Genomic DNA, 27,206 nt, shown 5'->3' with positions numbered 1-27,206 from the left:
CTACTTGGCGATAGCGATGTATAAGATAACCGTCGGAGAAGGTGCCGTCAGCTGTAGGATGCTGGGTGCCAGATCCACTTCGTCAATTTCTCCGATCAGCCAGCTGCTGTTGGTCTTAAATTGATGAAGTATAGTTTTACTAAGTTGCACTGACTCTACTGGAGAAAAAGGCTTCGAGAATCAGATGAAGCCTTTTTCAAAGATCCCGACACAACTATAGCTTCTAAAACTCAAAGAAAAATCACATTGAAGACTGCGGAACTGCAGTTTTTATACTAATCACTCCCGATTACTCAAGGATTGGTGGAATAGATTTCGTTAATTAGTATTAGGATTTTTCTTTGCTCTCGGATTGGTTAAGATTTTGGAAAAAGAAGGATGTTAACCGGAGTCTAGTGTGGGAAAGAATTAATCTTAATATTTATGAGAAAACGCATGTGCAGTGCGTCAAGAAAGTGCACGTGCAGCGTCGGCACAAGATTACCCAGAATCTATCTCTGAACGTTGCGTGTCGCTTCTTAGGTTTTATGATCACGGACTCGTGAGAATCGTTCGCAACTTGACCATTAAAAAGTATTTTGGCGGTCTTATGCTTCCAATGACATATTTATTGTTATTTTAGTCGTAGTGTTCGAGGGACACAAACTCGATGTCCTTTTGGTGTTCCGCTGCTCGTGCATGTGCCTCGATTTTTAGTTTATCTCGGAGGGACATTTATGAGAAGAACTGAATTCTTCGTTTTAATTTTTGGTGTAGGAAAAGAAAATTTTTGGTCTTCTCTAGGCTATAATGCTCAATTTATTCTTCTTTATTCGTTATTCTTAGTTGTTTCTTTATTTCAACGAATTCCAGATTTCCAGGAAAAAAAAGAGTCGTGGGAGTCCGCTGGATGTAACAATATAATAATATTGTTTCTATCTAATCTCTTTTTATACAATACTAAGTTAGAAATGAATGAAGATCCAGGTCGGAAAATTGCTTTGTCATTTTCTGGATTGGTAACAAATGTAATGTATAATTTCGTCTCTCTTCGATTTCCTTTCATTGTGTATTAATTTATAAACGAATATAGATTGATGACGAATAAATCACTTTTTCATTATTAGTTCCTATTATTTCCTTACAGTTAACAATTACCAGGGTGTAATTTTTTGTTTACATCCGATTTCATTTGTTAAATATTAAGTTATAAACAAATGGAGATCGAATAAATCGCTTTGTCATCATCTTCTGAATTAGATAATAAATATAGTGCATAATTTTGTTTTCATTTGATGTCTTTTTGTTAAATAATAAATTATAAATGGAATTCTCGAGATCAAATAAATTACTTTTTCATTATCATTTCCTAGTTTTTAACAATTACCAGCGTGTTTTATTATTACCGACTTTACCGATTTTATTGTTTTGACAAAACTGACCGAGACACTATCGTAGTACAGATCGCAGATTATGTATATCATTATCGTTCCCCAGCAAACACATTTGATATCACTTTGACATCAACTTCTGGTCATTGATACGAATGATATCAAGTGACCAAAAATTAACCAACCGATGTTTCCATCACGTCATTATTTTGGTACTGCTTTTCAGTTAGCAAATACATAATTTTGATTTTATGCTTTGATTTCTCATTGATTTATACTGATGCAAATCAAAATATCATTTGTATAATAGTTTTTTCTATGTCAATCATTCATAATTTTAATTAATACTAAGGTATTTAAAGCTTATGCTTCTGCTGACAATTTAATATTATTAATATTTGAAGAAATTACAAGGAAATGAAATAATATGCTGGTATTTATTATCTTAGTTAGATAATGACAAAGATATTATCCTCAATCTCGAGAGATCGTTCGATCCATGGTTGAAAGAATATAAGGTGAAACATTGCGCATAATGATAGCAATACTAGAAATAACCAATTAAATAAATATTCCCTATTATGCACTTTCCTGCGTATAATAACGCTGGTTGTACAGGAACAGCCAATCAAATCTAAATTCATTCTCCTACTGCGCATCCACGGGAGTATTTCACTTTATATTTTTTCCATTATGGTTTGATCGTGGCGGACGTGTTTCTCACTGCGATCTGAGTGTTGTGATATGAATGTTTTATTTTTAAGCGTAAATGTTTGACTGTGTTGTTTGTGTTCTAGTGTTTTCCTTTCCCAGTCTAACGCATTCTTGTTGCCATTCTTCTTTGAGAAGCAATTGTGCTCGACTGCGGCACAATACTTACCAGCACCCAGACAGTGACAGATTTTTTAACCTGAATAGTCGTAAGTTTAATATCTCAGGTTTGCGAAGCAGAATGATGCTTTTTCCTGCCAGATTCTAATTTTATTGATTTTTCGTGTAAAAATGAAGATTTCATAAGAAAAAAAGATAATAATTTAATTTGCCACTGCTCACAAATCAATAAAATTAGGCTTACTTGATCTGATTTTGTATAAAACGAAGGAATTTGGCAGAAAAAAGCGTTACTCTGCCCTGCGAACATGAGATATTAATCTTTAAAATTTACGACTATTCAGAATAGAAAATCACCGTCACAGCCACGAAATACTGTGATGCGAATAAACGCTGCGGTAATATTTTCATATGAGGCGCGAGCCAAGGTCCGGACATGGGCTACGTTAGATTATTTAATAAATTTTATTAAAATGCGAGTGCTAAGCTATTTCCATACCAGATCTGTATCAATCACAAGACTAGGCTTTGAACTATTAGGTATACAACTTTGCCTCTGCCGTTTTCCTATAGATGGCTTTAGCGGTGGTCGAAATAAATAGATCATAGACGTCATACAATAAACTTGGGCATCTGTCAACATAACCCCATAGAAACATTAGTCGATTTGTGTCTGCATCATAAAGTTTCGATTGAAAATATCAGTTTACGAGCCAAATTCTCGTCATTTGCGGGAGGTTTTAATTTTTTGCTTCAATATGAAAAAAATCTGCGGCTGAGGCTCATCGATTGCTCTCAAATACTTATGGTGAGGCCGCTATTAGTGAAAGAACGTGTCGTGAGTGGTTTCAACGCTTCAAGAACGGTGATTTTGACAGCCAAGGTCATGCTCTGTATTTGGTGGGACCAGCTCGGCGTAATGTATTATGAACTGTTAAAACCGACTGAAACAATCACAGGCGATCGGTATCGAACGCAATTGATGCGTTTGAGCCGAGCATTGAAAGACAAACGGCCGCAATACAACGAGAGACACGATAAAGTGATTTTGCAGCATGACAATGCTCGACCCCATGTTGCGAAAGTGGTCAAGACATACTTGGAAACGTTGAAATGGGAAGTCCTACCCCACCCGCCGTATTCTCCAGACGTTGCTCCCTCTGACTATCACTTGTTTCGATCAATGGCACACGGCCTGGCTGACCAGCACTTCCGGTCTTATGAAGAAGTAAAAAATTGGATCGATTCGTGGATAGTCTCAAAAGATGACCAGTTTTTTCGACGCGGGATTCGTACGCTACCCGAAAGATGGGAGAAAGTAGTGGCCAGCGATGGACAATACTTTGAATCATAAATGTATAACCAGTTTTTTACAATAAAGCCTTGAATTTCGGAAAAAAAACGGCGGAAGCAAAGTTGTACACCTATGTCAGATTTTTTTATGAGATTATGGCGTGGCAAAGCAGTGGCAAAGTATCGTTGGTCAGTATCATGGCATTTGTGGTACTGACGAGGAAGTTTCTACCAGGGCACACACATGCAATTTATGCATGTAACTGTTATAAAATCCTTCTGACTGTTATAAAGTTCTTCAATAAATTTCGGCTGTAAATTATTATTTTTATATATTTGTCTTAATTAATACGTTATATAATCACAGGTAGTGATAGCATTTATTATTTTTACGTTAAAATGATAATTAATAACATCAGCATAGCTATATTGATATTTGAGGCTAAGCTTCAATACAATGATAGGTCATAACTGAATCGTAAAACGCCAGTTATAAGGATCTTTTACATAGAAGTCGTAGATAGTCGTAAAGTCTTAAGTAGAAAACCAACCAATCACAATCAAATATAGGAAGAATACTCGATTAAAAATGAAAATTTCCTATGATTTAGACTTTACATCTATCTACGACTTCTATGTAAAGAACTCTTATAATTGGCATTTTATGATTCAGTTACCGTTATCTATGGTCAGTAAATGACCAAAATTTGACGTCAAAATAATATGTGTTTGATATCTGAGTCTTTGCGTAAAGAATGTCAGGACACTAAAGGAATGCATGGAATGTGGATCGACAATGACGACTGAGTCTGAAAAGATACAGATCTGGACTTTGCGTCGTAATATTTCTGCTTATAGGGTGCATAGAAAACAAATAAAAGCACGTACAATACAATCGAAGTGTAAGCTATCGATTAAGTGAATTTAAAATTCGGAACAGCCGTTATTGAGATCCGATAATCTTGATCCGGCGCAACTCACTAGCTCGTAAAGAAGGCACGGCAATATCTCACGCTATGCTTAGCGCCGAGACACGTGTCTCCAAATTACAAAATAAGAAACAGACATGATGGATCATTATTTAATGTCGTAATCGCAGTAATATTGGTTTATTGTAAAATAAATGGATTCTCCTGTGCGCCAATATTATCTACTGCACGAACTACAAACCGTATTTTGCGTATACTGTATACTGTAGGAAACAAGGCGTTACACGAGTCAATCAGCTGCAACAAGTATGACCCGCGTTCACAACGCGTTCGTTGCCGCGCAACAGTATTATTATTGTCAGTATAGTGTAGTTCTACATCCTCATGTATGTATACATATATACATATATACATATATACAAGGTGTCTCAATATAATCGCCAAATATTTCATGAGCAGGTAGAGCAAATTAAACTGAATTGAAAAGTTCTGTATCATTTTACAAGTTTTCTCAATAGTTAATGAGATATTAATCCTTAAAGAGAGCCGAATATGCGCGCCCGCCCAATCTATTACTGTGAAATGTATACGCCTAGCAATCACTTGGCTCTCTGTGGGGAGCGGGGATTGCCTGCCAAAAGCCCCGCGCCGCGCACATCGCCGTCGTGAAGTTAGCCCCTAACATTAAAAAAATTAAGTTTTTATAGCTTATTCGATTGCTCATTGTATGCACATTTTGAATTTTCGTTTGCACACTTTCAATTTAAAAGTTATTCAAAAAACAATTTGAGGAGGCTTCACACTAGCCCCCCCCCCAACTTCGAACAATTTGGTTTAAAAAGGTCTTAATCGAAAGATTTTCGTTTGCACATTCCTAAATAAATCGATTTTTCATTTGCACACCTTTAAAAAAGTTATTAATAAATGAGAGTTGGAGATTACCTTTATATAACAAAAAGTATGTTCGGTTCCAATTTTAAAAATAGATCCAGAATAAAGTTTCTTCGATTCTATTTCTTTGAATCGGAATAAGTTGTGCATTGTTATTTCTGTGCTCAATGAAAAATTTCTTTGATTTAATCGTTATTTTTTGAAATCAAATATATTTTTATTTTTCTCTGAGATACTATTATTTCAGTTTAAAATAATTATTTCTTCAATTTAAATGTAACTTTTACACGAGTATAAATAGTTTCATTAAATTTATTTATCTACCTGAGCGACAGATTTTTATTCTTATATCTCTGATTAATATGCATTCTACAATATGAACAGAAATTAATATCAATCTTGGTTTCTAATTCTTAGAACTAGAAAAAAATGAAGAGTTGAATCAAGATTAAAATTAAACTGTATTGGTAGAAATAGGCATCAAAAGTTATAAATGAATTTTAATAATCAACTTCACAAGTGCTACATTTAGATAAAATCTTTTTATTACAAATTACAAAATAGTACCATATTGTATCAACTATTTAGAACAATATATTCAACTGTCATATGTGATCACAGAGTAAGTAAAAGAATGTTGAGACATAATGACAAATATTATTTTAGGAATTATCTATTGAGAAATAAATTGATTTTTAAATACATTTATCAAACCAAGCATCATAAGTTACGTTAAATTAACAGATTAGAGAGAATAATTTCCATTATATGAGATATATAATATAAGAATAAATATAGAAAACGAATAAAAAAGTTAATAACGAATTATTGTATCATGAAAATGATGATTCCTGATAAAAGATTGTTTCGCTAAGTTATTGCAAAAAGTGAGATTTGTACTTTTTAAATTTTTTGTTTTGAGATATCTCTATCGTACATAATGACAATTAATATCTATATTTATTCTTATATATCTCTTATATATATATATATATATATCTCTTATATATATCTTATATATCTCATATAATAGAAAATAGTTTCTACCAATCTGTTAATTTAATGTAACTTATGATGCTTGGTTTGACAAATGTATTTAAAGATTGCAATTTTATACATTTATTCTTGAGGCTATCATATTCTTCTCAATGCCTATAATTCTTTGACAATAAGCGATGTCTTATTTCTTGCTCTGCGCTGCCATTATATGAGATGACTCCTATTAGCCGATATTCCTCATTTTTAATTTGTAAATGTGTAGGTAGATTGTAAATAAATTTAATGAAACTATCTACACCCAGTGTAAAAGTGTACGTTTAAATTGAAGAAATAATTAGTTATTTTAAACCGAAATAAGAGTATCTTGGAGAAAAATAAAAATATATTTGATTTCAAAAAATAACGATCAAATCAAAGAAATTTTTCATTAAGTGCAGAAATAACAATGCACAACTTATTTTGATTCAAAGAAATAGTCTATGAATCGAAGAAACTTTATTTTGAATCTATCTTTAAAATTCGAACCGAATATGTATTTTGAATAAAGTTAACCCCCAACTTTCATTTGTTAATAACTTTTTAACTAAAGGTGTGCAAAGAAAAAATCGACTTGTTTAGGAATGTGCAAACGAAAATCTTTTGATTAAGATTTTTTTAACCAAATTGCTCGAAGTTGGGGAGCTAGTGTGTAGTTGGCCTTCCCAAATTTGTTTTTTGAATAACTTTTAAACTGAAAGTGTGCAAACGAAAATTTAAAATGTGCATACATGTGCAAACGATGAGCAATTGAATGAGTTATAGAAATTTTATTTTTTTTAATGTTGAGGGGTTAATTGTCGATTATTTTGGGATATGATATATGTACTATATGTGTACATACAGGGTGTCTGGAAATAATCGCCAAATATTTCATGAGCAGGTAGAGCGGATTAAACTGAGTCGAAAAGTCCTCTACTAATTTGTAAATTCCCAATAGTTAATGAGATATTAATCCTTAAAGATAGCCGAACGCGCTCTTGCCTGGCCTACTACTGCAAAGTGTATATGCCTCGATCGTTTGGCGCGCGGGCCTTGGGAGTTGGGGATTGGCTGACAAGCACCCCGCGCCGCGCACACCGCCGCAAACCATCATAGCTCGGACAGCGCGCTTGCCAGGCTATCTCCGCTCTTCACGGCCTACGCGCCAAGCGATCGATAAGATATTATACACTTTGCAGTAGAATTTGATTATTTTTAAGGATTAATATCTCGTTAACTATTGGGAAACTATTGGGGAATTATTGGGAAAATTTACAAAATGGTAGAGGACTTTTCGATTCAATTTAGTCCACTCTACCTGCATGAAATATTTGGCGATTATTACTAGATACCTTTTTTTAATGTTAACAATATATATATATATATATATTGTTAACATAAAAAATTAAAAAAACGGAATAAATAATGAAGGATACTGAGCTGTTGGATCGATTTTATTTTAACATACTTAACGACATTCGCTTAAGATTGTAACATTTTCGAACATACTTGTTTACGTCACTATTTAACAATACATACTTAACTTATAATATCAGTCCATTTTAAAACGTCTGACAAGCAAGAGCTGTTTCATTTTACACAGTTATTGAGTTTTATTTTAATTCAATAGACTATTCTATATAAATTAATGTAAGTTTGAATATAATTTCTCATTATTATTCAATTAATTTATATTAATCATTTAATTATAAATTAACATTACACAGAATATATTAGGATAGTCGTTGAAGGAAATCTTGATCGGACCGTATATTTTTTATTAAATTAACGTTAACTGAACTGGATTCTCGATAACAATCGAGGATTAGTAAAACACACTTTTATAATTCGGATTTCAAACTTCTGACTATATATTTATTTCGATCTGTAACATCTAAAGGAAGATATATGTATGTAAGATTAGTCTAGGACGTCAATTTTTATTATTGTATTATTGTAAATTCATTGACTTTGTAAGAGGTTATTTAAAAATGTATTTCACTGAGGAAGACTTTGTAAGTCGAAACGTTTGAAAAACGTTATAGCATTGTACTTATTTAATAAAAAAACGATTTTTATTTTATGATAACTAATATATAATAATAATTGTTCGTTTAAAAAATCTTTGACTTATTAATTATATGTATAAAGTATTTTGTATCCACAAAATGGAAAAAATATAATAGCAGAAAATTGTCCTTCTTTGATAAAAGAAAAGTTATGAGTGCTTTCTAACAAGTGACTCATTCAGTACAACATAATGATCATCTTATCCTTGTATATTGCGAACAACAAGAATGTAACGATGTATTGTATCACACTGTGTTATGTGTTAAAATTCTATAAAACCAAAATGAGTTAAAAGTTACTGTCTGTTGTGCATTTCTTGTTAAAAGGCACTTTATAAACCTAAAATGGAAAAGATTAATATCTTTACGTCATTCATGAAAATGTTTTATAACATTTTTATTTATCATACAAATAATGTAGTAAAATCACAATCGTAAATTATGCTTTGCCTAATTATGATCTAATGTCAGAAGTGTTAATGGGCTGGCGAACTATAACAAAATACCACAGTTGTAAATCGTTTTAGCTAGTTATAGATAAAGGTATTTATTATGGGCTGATTATTTTTAATTTACTTTACTGCCAGAAGCATTTCGATTATCTGATGAAATACGATGCGGAACCAATTCCGTAGAATTTTGCGTCTGTAGTTAAAGAAATGTGAGTGGATGCATTGTAGAAACATTATGATAGAAAAATTGTGATTGCTTGATATGACTGAAATAAAAAAATGAATAATGAATACATCTGTCTGAAATTTTAACAGTAATCTTGTGAAAGATCAAACTTTTCTAAAATTGTAACAGTTTAATATTTGTGGGGTCATTTCAAGCCGAGAACTTTTCGAAGTTATATCCTCGTCTAATATATATAATAATATATCAATATCTATGTATTACCTTTTTATTTCTTTTTATTAGATAGAACAAAAAGAGTTATATGTATGTACATGTACAATGTCGTATTAATTTATTGATAATATTATACATTATGTCCTAAAATGTCATTAAACGTAAGAAAAAAGCACTAATACGTTTTTGTATTGATATAACTGTTAATTAAAAATCTGTACTTTATGTATATTACAGATTTTTAGTATTGGTGATATATATTGAAACGCGGCCTACATTGCATGTGTGCATAACTTTATTCCTAAAATCTGATTATCACACAAATGTAAGATTAACTTTAATCCCGGTTCATTTTTTTTCAATTCTAAAATCAGAAAATTTTTCAAAATTAAAATAAATCTTATATTTGTGGGATCGAGCCTAATATATGTTTTCGTCCCTGAACTGAGATGGTTATATAGGAAACGGAATAAAATGTCGACAATTAATCAAATTTCCTGCATGATCATATTAACTCAGAGATCTTATACATTGGAAATGAAAATCTATAAAATCGACCTCGATTAAGTTCGGCCGTCACTCCAACATTTCCTTAAACTATAACAAAAATTTTATTTTATTTTAATCTGTAGATACGGTCATTGACAATGCAAATTTTATTATAATAAAGGCACGTCTTCGCGACGTCTTATATAATAAAGTTTTTACTCTCAATAACAACATAGATAAAAATAAAATAAAATTCTTGTTATAGTTTAAGATTAACTGAATATATTCGTTTTCTATTTATACTGATTGGATGACCAGTTTCTGAGAAAAAAAGATAATAAAGGTAATAATTTTTCAAGTTTAGACATTTTTTTACCTCAAAAACTGATTGATTTAAACAAAAAAATTTCAGAAATAAAAAAATGTCCATTTTGATTTAATTAATCTTACAGAATTTTTTTGAAATTTTTCTGAGTTCAGATTTTTTTAAACAAAAAATTGTTTAACGATGACATAAAAAAAAATAAAATGTATATAGATCTTTTTCCGCAGAATAATATAAGAAATCAAATTAAATCGTTCAGCCTAGAACGTTGATTAGTCGGTTAGTGAATTGAAAACGAGGATCGCTCACCTTTATTAGCCTTGTTGTGCTTAAAAAGTGCGAATCAAAAACGATTAAAATGTAACATCTTATTTCTGCCACATTATTAAAAACTATTCCACTCTCCTTTGTATACATAATAGCTTTTTTGTGAAATGAATTTCTCCTCTATGTAGGAAGGCATGGGAAGCGAGTTTCACACCATCTTCCCTCTGCCAAGGGGCGTACGACTTCCACGTGAAGCTAGTTCCATCCCATCTCCCCTCTGTCTAGAGACGCACGATATTCTACATGGAGTTCCACCTTATCTCCCTCTCTATCAAGGAGTGTAACGATTTTTCATGCGGATGAATCTTCGCGTAAAAAGTCGTAGAACATATTTTAAAGTAGAAAATTTTGTTTTATGTAGAAAGGAACATCATTTTTTAAACTTTTTTGTTAATAATTTTTTAATAACGAGCGATGGCTAAAATATTTTGCAAGTCATTCAGGATCATAACTTTGACAACATATGTCAAAGACAAGGTCATCGGGGCGAGCTTCCTGTATCGGCATATTTACTAATTTAAATTTTAAATATGTATAATTATTTCTATATAATGGAAAACAACTTCTTCACAATTCGGCCAGATTATAAAAAACCAATCAGAGAGGTCAGATATACTGGATAGTTGATAGATATCCATTGCATCCCTAATAATAATTGATAAAGTTATAAATATACTATATATTCTGCTCTATATAGAATTATAGAATTATTTGTATGTATTATTCTATAAATATATGATATAATATTGTTATACATACATAAGTACATAGTTAGATATAAATTGCATTTAAAAATTAATCTTTTTTAAAATAGGACATCCAGGTTTATTAATAAAATTAAATTTTATATGCATACCTGAAAGCAATTTTGCCTGATGTAGCATACCATCATTTTGATTGTGACTTGAAGAACTGCACAACAAAGACAAACTGATTTTGCTAAGATCACGGGATCATCAAGGTATTCATAAATTGAACTTAGCAATGGAAGCAACAATAAGATATTGCTCAAGTAACACATGTACCACAAAATTTTGAATGAAATGATGTCAAATTTCGTTGCATTCGGTGGTGGTGGCCAAACACATGTTAAGGCCACACTAATTTTCGTAAAATTTATAACTTTAACTGGTGTTATCATTATAATAGTACAATTATTATACACATCGTCTTCATAGAAACATCGGATGTCTATTCTGTTATCAATTTTTCTTATATCTTTTACTATTATCTGTTTGTATAATCTTTTACTTAATGTGTATACGTGTTATGGAAGCGAAAGGAACAGTTTAATTCAATCAATCGCAAGGAATTAATAATGAACTACAAGTGGATTCATATAAACTTATTTTATTTTTCATTTGATGTTTATTATTCTTAATGACTATACTATATAGAAATTGAAATAAATGTCAATTTTCGATTTTTTAATTTAAATTTTTAAAATAAGATTTTACATTTCTATTTTTTATTTAATTTTCTAATTTTTAAACGTTCTAAATTTCTTAGTGACAAGAATATAAATACAGTTACATAAAAGTTGATTTTGATACATGCTATAATCAAATATAGAAGTTACGAAGTAAACGAACGACGAACTTATTATTAAATTAAATATCTCATTGTATATAATGATACCTTTGGTTAGCGTTACACCTATGTATGAAAATAATGATTGGTTCTACATCGAATTGATTAAAATAATAATAAGACAAAGGGGCGATGTCCGACTACTATAGAACATACTATGAACTTAGTTCATTTGTTAAACATTATGTACAGCGTTAACAGCTATAAATTGTGAGGAATACTAATATAATGTATATGTATGTACATATATATGTATATGTATTATGACGTGACAATTTTTGTCAGTCACTGTCGAAGATCGTCAGAGGAATAGCGCGTCTTTACGGCTCGGAGAGCGAGCGTGCATGCGAACGTGCGCTACTTACTTAATTGAATTTTTGAGAAAAAAACAACATGTTTTTGCTTAATTTCTTTTTCATTAAAGACTTAATTCTGTCAGCCTCACACTTAGACTTAGTATCGCCCTCAGTAGCTGCAATTTCATTCTATAACTGTGCCGTCTTATTCATTTGGGTGAAGGAAGACTGCAACGCCAACAAGAGAGAAGAAGTGACGCTACGCGGGGAGTCACCTATCCGGGAGCCCGACGCGCAAGTCGTATCATTTCATTTATATTTGTTTTATAATCCGTTGCCGCCTTGAATCTCTATTCTATATCGCATCTTACAAAGTGCAACGGAAGGAGAGAACTCCCGGCTACCGAAGAAACATTACAGACACTAGTCGGGGGCATATGTCTCCGACACAGCCAGTGGAAGAGCGGACATCCCGCATCAACCGAGAAATTTAGGGGCTTTAGGTGAAAAAGGAATCCCGGAAAAATTATATTGCGCGTTCTAAGACGCAAGGATTCGTGACTGAGTCGCAATATTGTAAGAGGATGTGCGAAGAGGACACTGGCGACGAGTATTCCGAGAATCGCTGCCGTATGAAGAGTTGACAAGGAGGATAGTGGAAGGATCTTATACCAAAACGTAAGATGAACATCGCCGTCATTGCTGTAAAGCTGCCGATCCATGTTCGTAGCTTTGAATCGCACGTGGAAAACTCGCGTGGCGATAAGCGGTTTAATAGCCGCCATCTAAATCCGTGAAATTGAGACTCACCTCTCTTGTCACAATCGAGTCATTTTAAGCTTTCATTTTATCTTGTATCGTTTGTGCCGTGTCGAAATGATTATTATGATCGTGCCGCGCTTTCGAGTTAACGAGCTAAACGTTTAGCTTCGTGTCGACGTTACTCTCCCGGGTGACGTGTATTCTTTAGAGTTTTTGCACGTTATCGAGAGATTTTGCGAGTAGTCATAATATTTCATTATTACTTGGTGTATGATTCTTGTAGCCTATCTCTCTCGCCCCCCGATAATTTTTCCACCTTCGACCCATCACTGTCCTCGCGGATTAATTGTGAGTAGAGTAGAAAAGATTATTGAAAAAGTGGCGTCCCTCTCTCGTGCCTAGTGCCCAACTTTAGCGAGAAGCTCTGATAGTCTGTGGAAAATCTATCTGACTGTCAAGATCTTCCATTTTTTTTGGAGCTAGAGTACTTTTAAGTAAGAGAAGATCTAAGAGCACGAGACCAAGTTGTGCCGTCGCTCGCGAGCATGGTTACAGTATATGCATATATACGTATATATGTAAATGTTCAATATATGTAATTAAAATGCTTTTGCTTTTATTGTAGTTCAAACGACCATACATATGATATATAAATTCACATGTAAATTATTTATCTAAAATCCAGCTTTGACTGTTTCTTTAGGCTCTTATTTGTTGTGTATTCACATAAAATCTTTCTTAATAAAATCGTTTATTATTGTTAATCTTGTTTATTTATGTCGTCTGAAATAGTAAGAACGTTCCTACATGTGCCAATTATTGCGAAGAATATTACTAAGATCTCGGTGGTGTAACGACTTACGACGCTCGCACGAAATGTGTTCGACTCCTAGTTGAGGTAATATTTTTTGCAATAAATTTATTTGCAGATTTTCATCATATTAACATCTCTCTAATAGGATTGCCTGATTGAGAATCAAATTATTAAGTTGCTTGAATTCTGAGGCACAGTGATTATATCTTTCTCATAATTGATTAAGATACATAATATCTGTTTTAGGAGTAGTGACTACTGTATTATTTCTATAGTTTGACACATAATTTATCATAATAGCTTAATCATTATTTTATAGAACTAGTGTTATACACATTGGTTAATCTGCCAACTGATCACTGTTATATCTGAACTTACTCTTGTAATTACTTACTCCATTGCGCTAACAAAATGATCCAAGATATATATTTCGTATTTTTGTATTTTAAACTGTGACAAATCGATTCTAATTTTATAATTTAAAGTATATAATTTATTTAATTAATTAATGTTCTTTCATTGAAAAGGATCGAAAATGTTGGTTGCAAACTTATTTGATGAGTAAATAAATAATTTTCAACAACCGCGTAGGCTCTTAATTAGCTTTTTTATCTCCCTTCAGTTGATTTATTCTCAAACCCCTATATATTTTTAAGTTATGTTGTTAAATTGCTTGTCAACTTAATTTGTCATATTGGTACAGTAGTTCAGTTGCGCTTCTAAATTCGAAAATGTATTGGGAGTACAAATAAATTTCCGCCGTTTTTTTATCAAAAATTAAGTATTTATTGTGAAAGAACGGTACATAATGTTTTATTCAAAGTAATGGCCACTACTTTTTCCCATCTTTCTGGTAGCATGTGGATCCTACGTCGCTTCATCTTTTGAGGCTATCCAATCATCAATTTTTGGTATCTTCATATGATGTGAAGTGCTGCTCAGACAGGCCATGCATCATCAATCGGAACAAGTGATAATCGGAAGGAGCAATGTCTGGAGAATACGGCGGGTGGAGAACTTCCCATTTGAGTGTTTCTAAGTAGTTTTTGACCGGCGCCGCAACATGTGGTCGAGCATTATCATGCAGGAGAATAATTTTGTCATGCCTGGAGTAATAGTGGGCGCGTTTTTCCTTGAGTGCTCGGCTCAATCTCATCAATTGTGTTCGGTAGAGAGCCCCAGTAATGGTTTCGTTCGGTTGAGCAACTTATAATACACGACACCAAGTTGATCCCACCAAATACACAACATGAGTTTTTTTCCATAAATATTCGACTTGGCTGTCGATGTTGAAGCATGGCCAGATGGTCCCCATGATTTCCTCTTCTTTGGGTTATCGTAGTGGATCCATTTTTCATCACTAGTGTCTATACGATGCAAAAAACCCTTTCGTTTATGCCTGGCAAGCAGCATTTCACATATGAAAAATCGGCGTTCAACGTTTCTCGGCTTCAGTTCATATGGAACCCAATTCCCTTTTGAATCATTCCCAATGATTTCAAACGATATGAAATTGTTTGTTGAGTCACCTCCTAATGTAAGTGCAAGTTCTTTTTGCATTTGGCACGAATCTTCATCCAATAATCCTTCCAATTCCGCGTACACTTTCGACCTTCCGCTACGTTCTTTGTCTTCGACGTCAAATTCACCGTTCTTAAACTTGAAACACTCACGACAACTTCTCTCACTTAAGGCAGCATCACCATATACTTCTACAAGCAATCTATGAGCCTCAGCTGCAGATTTTTCAAATTAAAGAAATAAATCAAAAGTTCCCGCAAATGACGCTTATTCGGCTCAAAACTCGACATTTTCGTACAAAAAAAAATATATGATGCTGATACAAAATCGCTAATATTTCAAGGTTATGGTGTTGCCGGATGTCCAATCTTACGATATGTCGTTTTACATCAAACAATTTTAACTATAGTTTATTATTTATTTTATTATTTATGGTGCCGTCTTTTGCAAACGGCGGAAACTTATTTGTACTCCCAATAATTCAGCGCACAGTTCAAATTGTTACATATGTGATATATAAATTTACAAGTAATTATTTAAGTAATTATTTCTAAAATTCAGCTTCGACCATTACAGGTTTTAGATTGTTATTTGTTGTTTATTCATAAAATCATTTATTTTTGTTGATATTCTTTTTTAATTCTATTGCATATTAATTCCCGAGCAGAAATTTTGATCAGGCTTTGATATACACATGATAAGCATGTCCTGGCGCCTGATCAAACGCTTATCAGGTACTTCAGTAAAATCGTAACCGTAAATGTAACATCAAGAATTAAGATTGTTTGATTAGGATTTTCCTTATCAGAACCTTATCAGAACAATACCTGATGATTCTTTATTAGGCTCCTTCCTTAACAGGAATATATTGGGTGTACAACTTTGCTTCCGCCGTTTTTTTTCCAAAATTCGAGGCTTGTAAAAAACTGGTTATACATTTATGATTCAAAGTATTGTCCAAAGTATTGTCACTGGTCACTACTTTCTCCCATCTTTCGGGTAGCGTACGAATCCCGCTTCGAAAAAACTGGTCATCTTTTGAGGCTATCCACGAATCGATCCAATTTTTTACTTCTTCATAAGATCGGAAGTGCTGGTCAGCCAGGCCGTGCCATTGATCGAAACAAGTGATAGTCAGAGGGAGGAGACGTCTGGAGAATACGGCGGGTGGGATAGGACTTCCCATTTCAACGTTTCCAAGTATGTCTTGACCACTTTCGCAATATGGGGTCGAGCATTGTCATGCTGCAAAATCATCGTGTCTCTCGTTGTATTGCGGCCGTTTGTCTTTCAATGCTCGGCTCAAACGCATCAATTGCGTTCGATACCGATCACCTGTGATTGTTTCAGTTGGTTTTAACAGTTCATAATACACTACGCCGAGCTGGTCCCACCAAATACAGAGCATGACCTTGGATGTCAAAATCACCGTTCTTGAAGCGTTGAAACCACTCACGACACATTCTTTCACTAATAATAGCGGCCTCACCATAAGTATTTGAGAGCATTCGATGAGCCTCAGCCGCAGATTTCTTCATATTGAAGCAAAAAATTAAAACCTCCCGCAAATGACGAGAATTTGGCTCGTAAACTGACATTTTCAATCGAGAATAACTTTATGATGCAGACACAAATCGACTAATGTTTCTATGGGGTTATGTTGACAGATGCCCAAGTTTATTGTATGACGTCTATGATCTATTTATTTCGACTATCACTTACCGCTAAAGCCATCTATAGGAAAACGGCGGAAGCAAAGTTGTACACCTAATATATTATATGACATCTTGCGTATCATCTTATCTTCATATTGATCTTCATATTGACTGTGATCATCATCTCAAACTCTAGTAAACTGAGATTAATACAATAATATCTTTCAGAATATAATTTCGTTTTCTTTCGCACGCATATAATTTCAAATTTGACCTAATACGAAATACTGCGTGCGTATAATTTCAGGTCTGTTACATATCTCAAATATGGATACAGTACGAATATGCGCAATTCCTTTTCCTCTTTTCCTATTTGTATGTTGCATCGAAGCAAAGAGAACAGTTTCTCTGTCACAATGAATTAAATGGGCGACTATAATGCAGCGAATTTATCGTGTAATATTGAAGAATTAGCTGACATGAAAGACCATCAACTGCTAGATTCCAGTAAATAATATATCGTCGGAAAATTCATCGAGATAATAACAGATATACGTCGTTGACCCTCCCGAATAGATTCCGGTATGATATATAGAGTGTGCAACATTGCAGATCTACAATAGGATGATTTCTAGACATAATCATAGTTAGGTTGCAGGTTATATTCGGGAGGATCCACAACGTTGTACATTGCATATAATACGAAATATTTGTTTTAGATTCATATATCTGTGATCGGTGCGTGCTTTTGTAATGAAAATTATAATAAAAATCAATTAATAAAAAATTAATGATATAATCCATCTTATCCTATGCGACACGTGAGCGCGCATGCCTTACGGTTGAGTGTATGTGTGCGCATATAAGTAATTTACTGTAATCTTTCTATTTTCATTATACTGTTCTGAAACTGTAGACATTCGTGAGAAATTCTATAGGAGATAGTATCCTGGACATTCGATCATTTTCAAAACGTACCACGTCAATCATAGTAAGTTTGAAATTGTTCCAAGGTTATCGCAATTATATTTTTGCGGATTATTCTCAGATTATTCTTAGTATCTCAACGTACTGTTAGGATTATTGCGCCAAAGAAGATTATATTCATGAAAAAAATTATTAAATTATTAAATTTAGTTTTATTATTAAAATAAGTATTATTGATTAGCATTATTCATTGTTTAACTTTATATTATATTATGCATGTAGTGGTCATACTGCGTGTTCGGTGTAATTACAGGAGATGACGTTTGAGAGAGTAGTGGCGCCACGACAATAACGTAATTAGCGACTCTGTATGACGAAACGTAGCATTATAATGAAACAAGTGTGAGCACACGCAAAAGTAATTGTATGATAAATATATTTCCTTTGAGACCAAACGTGTCGACTCTTTTCGCTTTCTATGGCAAGTTCAGTCTAGTTGAGCTCTAATATTGATCCTTCAAGGATATTACGGAAGTGCGAAGTGCGAAAAGTCTTAAGCACTGTTTAATGATAAAGATGAAACTTCTCGACCATAATCGATTGAAACATGAGTAAGCCTCATATTTTGACCTTGCTCAATAACGAAAATTTAGTTTGTAAATAAAAACAAGTTATAGCAACTTGTCCGCACATGTAGTTGTAGAATCACTCTAGTCGAGTACGTCCCAGATTTGACGGAATCGTCGTGAGGACGAGAGACATAAAACGTTGGATTGCGCGAATATTTCTATTGTTTGCGCGTGAGATGAGGAGGGGATGTGGAAATCGGGGTCGAGCGGTAAACCAGGATTTCCGTTAGTGGGGAGTCGTCTTTTGTGCGACAGGGAATGTTCACGGAGAAATAAAAAGAAAATTTTAAATAAAACGATGTATCTATTGTATTATTGAGGCTTCCACGGGTGCTTTCTATATAAAAATTCTATATAAAGAAAACAGTCAGAAATTAACTCACTAGTATATAGAGCTTTCACCATCTCTGACAAAGAATATCTACAGACAGAATTCAACCATCTAAAACTAGCCTTACAAAAAAACAAACACGACAAAAAAGACACAATCAAAATAATCAATAAACATGCAAACAAAGACAACAGTTTCTGATATATAATCAGACGAAAGGATTCTATTCATTCTCTCATATGTCAAAGGAACAACAAATCAGATTGGCAGGATATTAAACAAACATAATATCCGAACTATCTTCAAATCACTTAAAAAGATAGGACAAATCTTAAGAAATCCTAAAGATCGAAGATCTTTATTTAGCTCCGAAAGAGTATATAAAATACCTTGTTCCTGCGGGTAAATATACATTGAAGAACTTGGGAGAATGGTCAACGGATAAAAGAACATCAACGTGTCAGGTTAAAATAGTCATTATCAGAACACAACATCGAAACAGGACATCAAATACTTTGATAAAATGACCTCAATAACCAATATTATGTCATATTTTTCAAGAAAGTAGAGAAGCAATAGAGAAGCAATAAAGATATAAAAATATTCTAACAATTCAAATAGAAACAATGGCTACAGCATAAATAAAATATGGAAGACCAATCTCCAGGTTATGGAAGACCGACCAATTTCCCTCATCTCTCCTCTCTCTCACTCACAAATTCTCTTCTCCCCCTCCAATAAGTAGCATAATATAAAAACGGAACGACTCAAAAGAACAACTCAGTATCAGGCTGCTCCTCAAGTAGACTGCAAGGTTCACGAAACGTTGGCATTCCAATGGATTAGAGTACCCTTTTATTACATTACAAAAAAAATAAGAAGAAAAAGAAAAAAGAAGGAGATTAAGATCAAAACTTTGTCGGAACGGCATCATCCTCACAATGCGCGTCACAGTCTCGACTTTGATAACCCGCGGAAGAACTTGGGAGGCAGGGCGCGACGTATCCAGGTGATTCCCCGATAATATTCAGGCCTCTCTTGTATTCACCGGGAGTCAGTAAAAATTTGTAGATCGAATGCCACGACGCAGTAGTATTTTTTGATTAAAGCCCGAAGAGCCTGTTCTCGGCCGGCCCCTCTAGACGGCCTATGTCGTGTTTTTGCGAACATTTTTTTATCTCTAATCGCTCAGTTTATAGAAACGGGGCGTGTACTGACAATGGCTGTCAAGCTTTGACCCGGAGACTCCATCGCTTTCCCTGCCCTACGTAATACGGTGCTGCAAGGGGAGATAAGAGTAGAAAACATCAGAGCCACCTCGGGTTTCTTTCTTTTATGGATCTGGTCAGAAAAGGACAGAACGTGCGATGGGGCGAGGGCAGAGCGGCAGGGGACAAGATTGAGCGGTGGATGGGAGCGCATGTTCGCCGCTCGGAAGGCGGCTGCGTGCTCGTAATCGAGTCCGCGACGACCAAGGGTAGGAAAGCCCGGAATCACTGAGAAGCATTTACGTACCGGCAATAGTTAAAGAGTAGGTTGAGGGGATGGTTTGTATTGAAATGCAAACCCTGTGAACACGGAGACGTCGCACGGGGGAAAGGAAAAACTTCAGGAACACCGCAAGATTTCTTACGACTAGTCTAAGTCTTTGCGTTGCATTCCCGCGCACTGACACTTAGTGGACGTCACAGACAACATACACGAAAGGCACTTCGCGATAACGACAAATGCTACAGCAACGATACTCGCGTCGTGACTAGTGACATTCATTCGTTATTGCGTCTTTTGATAACGGCGAACGTTATACGTGACACAAAACTGGAAGAATGCCATGTTTATTTTTATTGAAAACGGTCAATTTTATTTTTCTTTAATAAATGACTTACTCTCGGAAAAATAAGAAGGGGATATAACCAAAATTAGATTGGCGATAATTATTTTAAGATAATGAACTCAAATCGAAGCGAAAAAACGTCCGCTCATCATTTTGACAAACATAGTACTATATCTATAAAAATTGCCCTCATCTATTTACTTACATTCACTAATATATTAACAAACTGAAATATGGCGGCATCAATCACGAAGAAGACTGCTTATGTCTCGACTCTTACTAATGACTTTAACGCAGTTGACATGCGGTACAGCTAGGTTAAAATTGTCACCTCACCACCCTCCATATTGCCAAAACGGCCTCCCAAGAAACGACACCGGGTTTACAGACATATCAGAAGATAGCTATCTCACAATCAGTTTGTGCGCATATAAACGGACACGTAGTATCTTTCGCATGAACTCGCAACATCATCAATATCCCTCACTCTGTCAAGAAAAATAGCCTTCCATATAGATGATGACATTAGGGTTCGTCGTCACGTTGAAACAAACCATTGCGAATTATCTGCTCATATTCAATGTTACGAACGGGCTCATATGTTTTTCGCGCGAAAGCGCTAAACCAACCCATTATCAGCAACAGCCTTTTAAACGAAAGACAGAACAATAATCGTTCAGTATCTGGTTTATTGCTAACGAATTTATTATTGTATATCTAGTTTATTTGTTCTAGCTCCTATTCCCATATATAAACGGAACACGGCTCTTACAGCATGTGCGCATGTGCAATAACAAACATTTTTACATCGCAATCTCGGACGAGAATGCTACATTATACAGTATAAAAAATTCGACAATTCTCTTAGCCAATTTATTTAAATATTAAGTGACATTACGCACACTAGAAGATTCTCCCACCAGCAAATTGGCATTTACTCTCGATAAATACGATGAACAATTTTTGTATTGGCTACGTGGATAGTGCTTACGAAAATTGCGATTTTTATTACTCGTATTTATCGTTCATTGTTGTATATTGCTTGTGTCATATAGCTTCGTGTCGTATATTGTTTGCGTCGAAAGCGAATATTAATAAAGATAGCGTTTGATTAAACAATTTTTTTATAAATACAGGTATTTCGGATCACTCATTATGGCCGAACTCGCAAACATGATTAAATCCAGAGAAAGAATTAAAGCTAAACTAAACTCATCATGGCCTTTGGGAATTTTTTCAAGAAACACGGCAGTGTCTCGCGCTAAATATTCACGCGTATTGGGCGCAGAAGGCACTACAGTGTATCTTTATCCGATTCCGTCGAGTTGACTGAGAACATTATGTTCATATTTAAAAGACGACTAGGCGAACGAAATTTTTAATAGGTGTTACGTCCTGCCCTCCGTAGAAATATAATTTCACTTTCTTTTTTTTATCTTTTCGTTTTGCACTGAATTATTTTCCATTATTTAATCTTACGTCGTCTATCTAAAAATATTTTTATTAATTAATTGCAGATATAGCGAGAAACTTACTCGACATAGTATAATTTTGTCGACATCGCGTGAACCCACAATCGAAGCGTGATGCGCGTACCGTATGTCGATGTATTGCGACGGAATTCCAGGATAACTCCACGCGGAGTTAAGGAATCATTCCCATATGTTAGGATTGTCATGTTATTATCATCCTGCATGAGATTTAAGAAAAATTAATCCGATCGAAACACCTTGACGCCTAATCTCTCAGAATAAGCTATCGCATACGACCCATACCAATCACGACCCGCGACGCCGCTCGTCGCTCCGAATCCTCAATGGGATTTCAGCCGCTCTGGCCGAGATACTGTTAATTTTGAAGTTATATTTAATATGATTTACTATCTTTTGGCCATTGTGACCGCCTTAATTAGCCTGATAAGTAAATTTGTCGCGCTAGCGAACGCCGATCAATCGGGCGAAGGAGCAGCACGGAGAAAAGCCCAAAACTTTAATTTGTTAATTACTTTAAAATTCCATCAATTAGCGCGAACCTAATTGACCGAACCTTCAGTTCTAAATTGAACCGTGCCGAATTTCAGCCTGATGTGATTAATATTTCTATATGAAAAATCATTTTTTAAATTCGGAACGTCTTATCAATTCGAAGCTCCCCTTCTTCCCGATTCGCGAGCGCCATCGACTGGCGCCTACATAAACGGGGTGAAAATCGAGCTTGGAATCTTCTTGATCGATCATTCTGATCGATGAATCAGATCAAAATGCTGGTAGAATATCTATCAGTATTCGCAATATATACAAAGAAAAGAAGAAAGTACGCATGTATTAATTTCTTTCAAGTTTCCTTTTTCCTGTACACCTCGGGCTAATTGCGCTTGTAGGAGCTGCTCAATTCTTCCCTTCACTACTATTTATCTCTTCTACAATTACTTTCTAATTCTGTTTTTCTAATGCTATTATTCAACCAACCGCGTCAGTAATTTAAACAAAAACATTTTAGACCTTAGCTTATGAATGGAGAAGTTTGCCAACAGAATTTAACGATACGGAAAAAACATTTTTGACTAATTTAGAAATTGATGAAATGTGGAAGAATATTTTAGAGAAAAAAGATTTTAATGATGAATCATCTTTTCCAAATTTAAAAGAATTTATGAATTTAAGAGAATTATGCCGCTTTGTCACTTTCACATTCTAATAATGCCGAAGCAGAAAGAATATTTTCTATTATCTCTGACATCAAGAATAAAAAGAGAAATTGTATTAATGTCACTTGTTTAAATTCAATTTGTAAATTACGATCAAGTTTTCAGGCCCATAATTTAAATTGTTACAATTTCCAAGTTGATTCTAGACACTTGGAACTGCACAAAACTCAAAATCTTTATTGCCAAAATAACGACAAAGTTAAATGGGATAGCTATTTTTTCTATTAATTTTTATTAATTTTTTATTTAAATTCATAGTACATTATACTACAACAATTGTCATAGAATTAAAATGTTTTTGGGATTTTCGTCACGTATGTTTTTGCCATTGCTTTTCGTGTTGGAACATCGGTATTCTCTCTTTTTATTTAATATTTTTACTTTTTCATTTTTTGTTGTAAAAATATATTGCTGTCAGATTAATATTTTATTTTGGATTAATTGTAATTAATAATATTTTTCGTAATCTAATATGCATTTATATTTTCATTTATATTTACACTTTCTACTAAATTAATTTCTTTTTATATAGTAATTTTTTTATTGACTTGGTGTGACAGCATATATTCATGCAATATATAAAATGTGATATAATGCTATTATGTGTAAGAAATTTTATTTTTATTGTTATTTATTTATTTTATTTTAATTTTTGACTTTTAATTTTAGACATTATACATACATGCATAAACACGCGCGCATGTATGTACATACCATATATTAATCACATTTTTCTTTTTAGAAGGCTCATAGGAACATCAGACATTTTTATTTATGTTCAAAGCGCGTTTTTAAAATTATAATATAAATTAAAATGTAATATAATTTGTATTTATACATGTTATAGTTACATATAGATGTTTATATTGTATTGTATATTAACGTTATTATGTACATATGTTTTATTTTTATTGTATTATATTATTGTATTATTTATTATATTAATTCAATTGTAATTATTTTTTATTACATATATTTTTTTCTGTAAGAATACTGGTAAGATTTTCTGCAGTTTCCCTTATCCTTTGCAACAAATATTGGTATTCATATGATAAATCGGCTGCAGACATAATAAAAGACAAAATTTATTATTATTCATAAACACACTATGTTTTCACACTATGTTCTTTAATAAAAAATCTTTCTTTTCTCCCTACAACTTTCCGGAAAAATTTCAATTTAAATTTTCCTATATTGTGCCTCCGCCAGATGTTGTTGTTGGTATCCAAGAAAGCCTGATGTTTCTAGTAAATAGTCATATTCTCAAAATGACAGCGATGTTGGAATCAAGTGTGAGTATAGTCGAAGAGTCTTCGCACTGAACGCTCAGCAATGGAAATAATTCGGTTTTCTGGATACCCGATATCGTTTATGACGTTGTAACAAAATATACGGCTTTACGGTTCAACAAAGGTTCTAGTATGCCAGCGAGAAAGAATCACTCGAAAGAACACATCGCGAAGATCCCGCGTTGAAAGGGCTCAAGCGCTGATTTCGGATGACCCAGAGCAATCACTGCGAAAATTAGCATCGAGTTGGAGTAAGCGAGCCAACAATGCGTCAAATTGTCAAGGAGAATCTTTGATAGACATTAAATATCTTCGTACACATTGAAGATACAACAAATGCTCTCTGAGGCTACCAGGAAGCCGAGCTGCATGCTGCTATTGTGTTCTTTGAAGAACGAAACATCGAGATGAATCAGGTTCTTTTCTAATGAAAGAAATTTTACTGTTGATGCTAAAATCAACCGGAGGAATGAGGCCTCGCCTCGGACAATCCCGAGGATGTTCCTGTTGCCAGAACGAAATTTCCGGCAAATGTTCACGTGTTGTGTGAGGGTGACGTCATGCCACATTTTTTTAAAAAAGGAGAAATTATCACAAAAGAAATGCATTTGTGCGTTCTGATGGATGTAGTGAAGCCGTGGATGGAAACTCTGTTGTCCGGAAGGCCATATGTTTTTCAGCAGGACGGTGCATCGACTCATACGAATCATTTGATTCAAAATTAACTTCTATTAACAGATAACGTCGATATGTTTTGGTCCAAGGAATTCTGGCCCCCCAACAGCTCCCAAATTTAAATCCCTTGTACTACATAACTCCATACTCCATAGAGCGTAGTTGAAAGGGTCACAAACAAGTCTCGGCATCCCAATATGACATCGTTAAGGACCTATTCAGGCAGCATTCGTCGGCATACTACATTACAGCGTGCGTGCGAATTCTTCAGACCAAGAATAGAGACCGTCATTCAAGTTAATGGGAGATATATTGAATAATTGTGCTCTATAGGGATCCTCCATGTAAAAGGATTTTTTGTAATATTTAATTTTTCATTAAAAATATTTTGTTTAAAGAAATTGTTCAATTTGTCTGGATTTTGGTGACCGTATACACATTCATCCAAATCCTCCCCCTTTATCTTACCACCCTTCATTTACTACAGAGACCTCGATACACTGATAGATCCTGGTATAATTTATCACACTCTTACTTACATATATCCCCTCTACCTTTCCCCATCCTATCCTTCATCTTATCTCCATTTCCACTTCATTTTGGATACCTTAATACTTCTTAAAAACATCTCGAATACTTTTCATAGTTTGCTACTCAATCCCACTTCCACTATTATCTCACTTTGAATACCTCTATACACCCTGAAACGTTCCGAATATTTTTCAATCAAGCTCAACGCATTCTTACGCACTCCCCAGGTAGCACATATTCGTTTAAAAAATGTTTTACAAATGTGTTTTTGAAACATTTCATAACTAGCATAATCAATGCACATAAATATGTATATATTTAATAATTACTTATTTAATATTTGTATATATGTATACATATGTATTGTCACACCTTTCGTGCGAGCTCGCGCGGATAAAAAAAACGTCCTCTTTAACTTCGTCCTCGCACAGATGGGCAAATTATCAAATGCGAAGTTGAGTGTCAGACGCACTCGAGGTTGCATCAATTCACCAAATCGCTTAGACACTAACAATTCCTCACGAGAGAACCTATTTCTCGAACGTGAAGGACTGTGCGAGGAGGTTTGTGAAGGTTTGTGCGAGGATCAGCCAGCTCAATTCTTTGTAGAGGGACGGGGATCCAAAACTGCCGTCAAACTAACCGTCAATCGATGGAATTAACACTAAATAAAAGAGAATGAATAACATGTATTTCATAGCAGTAGCAATATTGTAAGGATTCTAGATCAATGGACGCGGAGGCGCGGATATGACGTCACGGGTGCGACCCGATCGAAGACATTGACTGTTTACATAAACATCAAATATTAATGATACGTGCCGTCGCTGCGGACTTTATGTCCTCCCCAAAAATGCGTCACGGACAAAATATTTTAAACAAAATATATAATAAATAATTCTTACCTTCTCCTCATTCTTCTCGATGGAATAATTTAATTTCGCCATGTAGTTGAGTGATATCAATTGCAAGTATCATTCAGTTGAAGGGATCTGAGGAGGAGAAAGCAGTCGCCACAACTTTACCTTTTTTGTTGTTTATCATTCATTATTTACAGATAATAACTGCATTATAAAAATTACTTTTACTTATTTATGTACATGTGCAAAAATATTCCACCATTATAGATAAATGGTATATACTATGGTGGATACTCTTGCACGTTTTTCATAAAAAATCCTAAAAAAAAATGAATTTCGCACAAGGCTTGAAAAAACTGCCTGAGAATCATCCTTCGCTGTGGCGAAGCTGC

At 34.1% G+C, this 27,206-nt stretch overlaps 1 protein-coding gene across 1 annotated transcript; it reads right to left on the bottom strand.

Annotated features, from left to right (window-relative positions):
- On the bottom strand, positions 1 to 26,901 carry LOC108693593. The gene is made up of 3 exons (XM_018202629.1): positions 26,860 to 26,901; positions 11,250 to 11,525; positions 1 to 114 (listed from the first exon to the last, which is right to left on the bottom strand). The coding sequence occupies exons 1-3, from the start codon at positions 26,899 to 26,901 to the stop codon at positions 1 to 3; spliced, it is 432 nt and encodes a 143-aa protein (XP_018058118.1).
- Positions 26,902 to 27,206: the final 305 nt, after the last annotated feature.

This window comes from Atta colombica, unplaced genomic scaffold (assembly GCF_001594045.1).
Source record: "Atta colombica isolate Treedump-2 unplaced genomic scaffold, Acol1.0 scaffold94, whole genome shotgun sequence".
Lineage (NCBI taxonomy): Eukaryota > Metazoa > Arthropoda > Insecta > Hymenoptera > Formicidae > Atta > Atta colombica.
This window is presented reverse-complemented; position numbering and strand designations above follow the sequence as displayed.

What these genes read in the sequence shown, in the direction of transcription:
- LOC108693593 (XM_018202629.1), bottom strand. Translation starts at nt 26,901, where the DNA reads ATGGCGAAATTAAATTATTCCATCGAGAAGAATGAGGAGAAG. An exon ending in TCGAGAAGAATGAGGAGAAG is followed by an intron (nt 11,526 to 26,859) that starts GTAAGAATTATT and finishes ATAATGATAACA; the next exon opens with CCAGTTAAAGTTATAAATTT. An exon ending in TCAGGCAAAATTGCTTTCAG is followed by an intron (nt 115 to 11,249) that starts GTATGCATATAA and finishes CATCAATTTAAG; the next exon opens with ACCAACAGCAGCTGGCTGAT.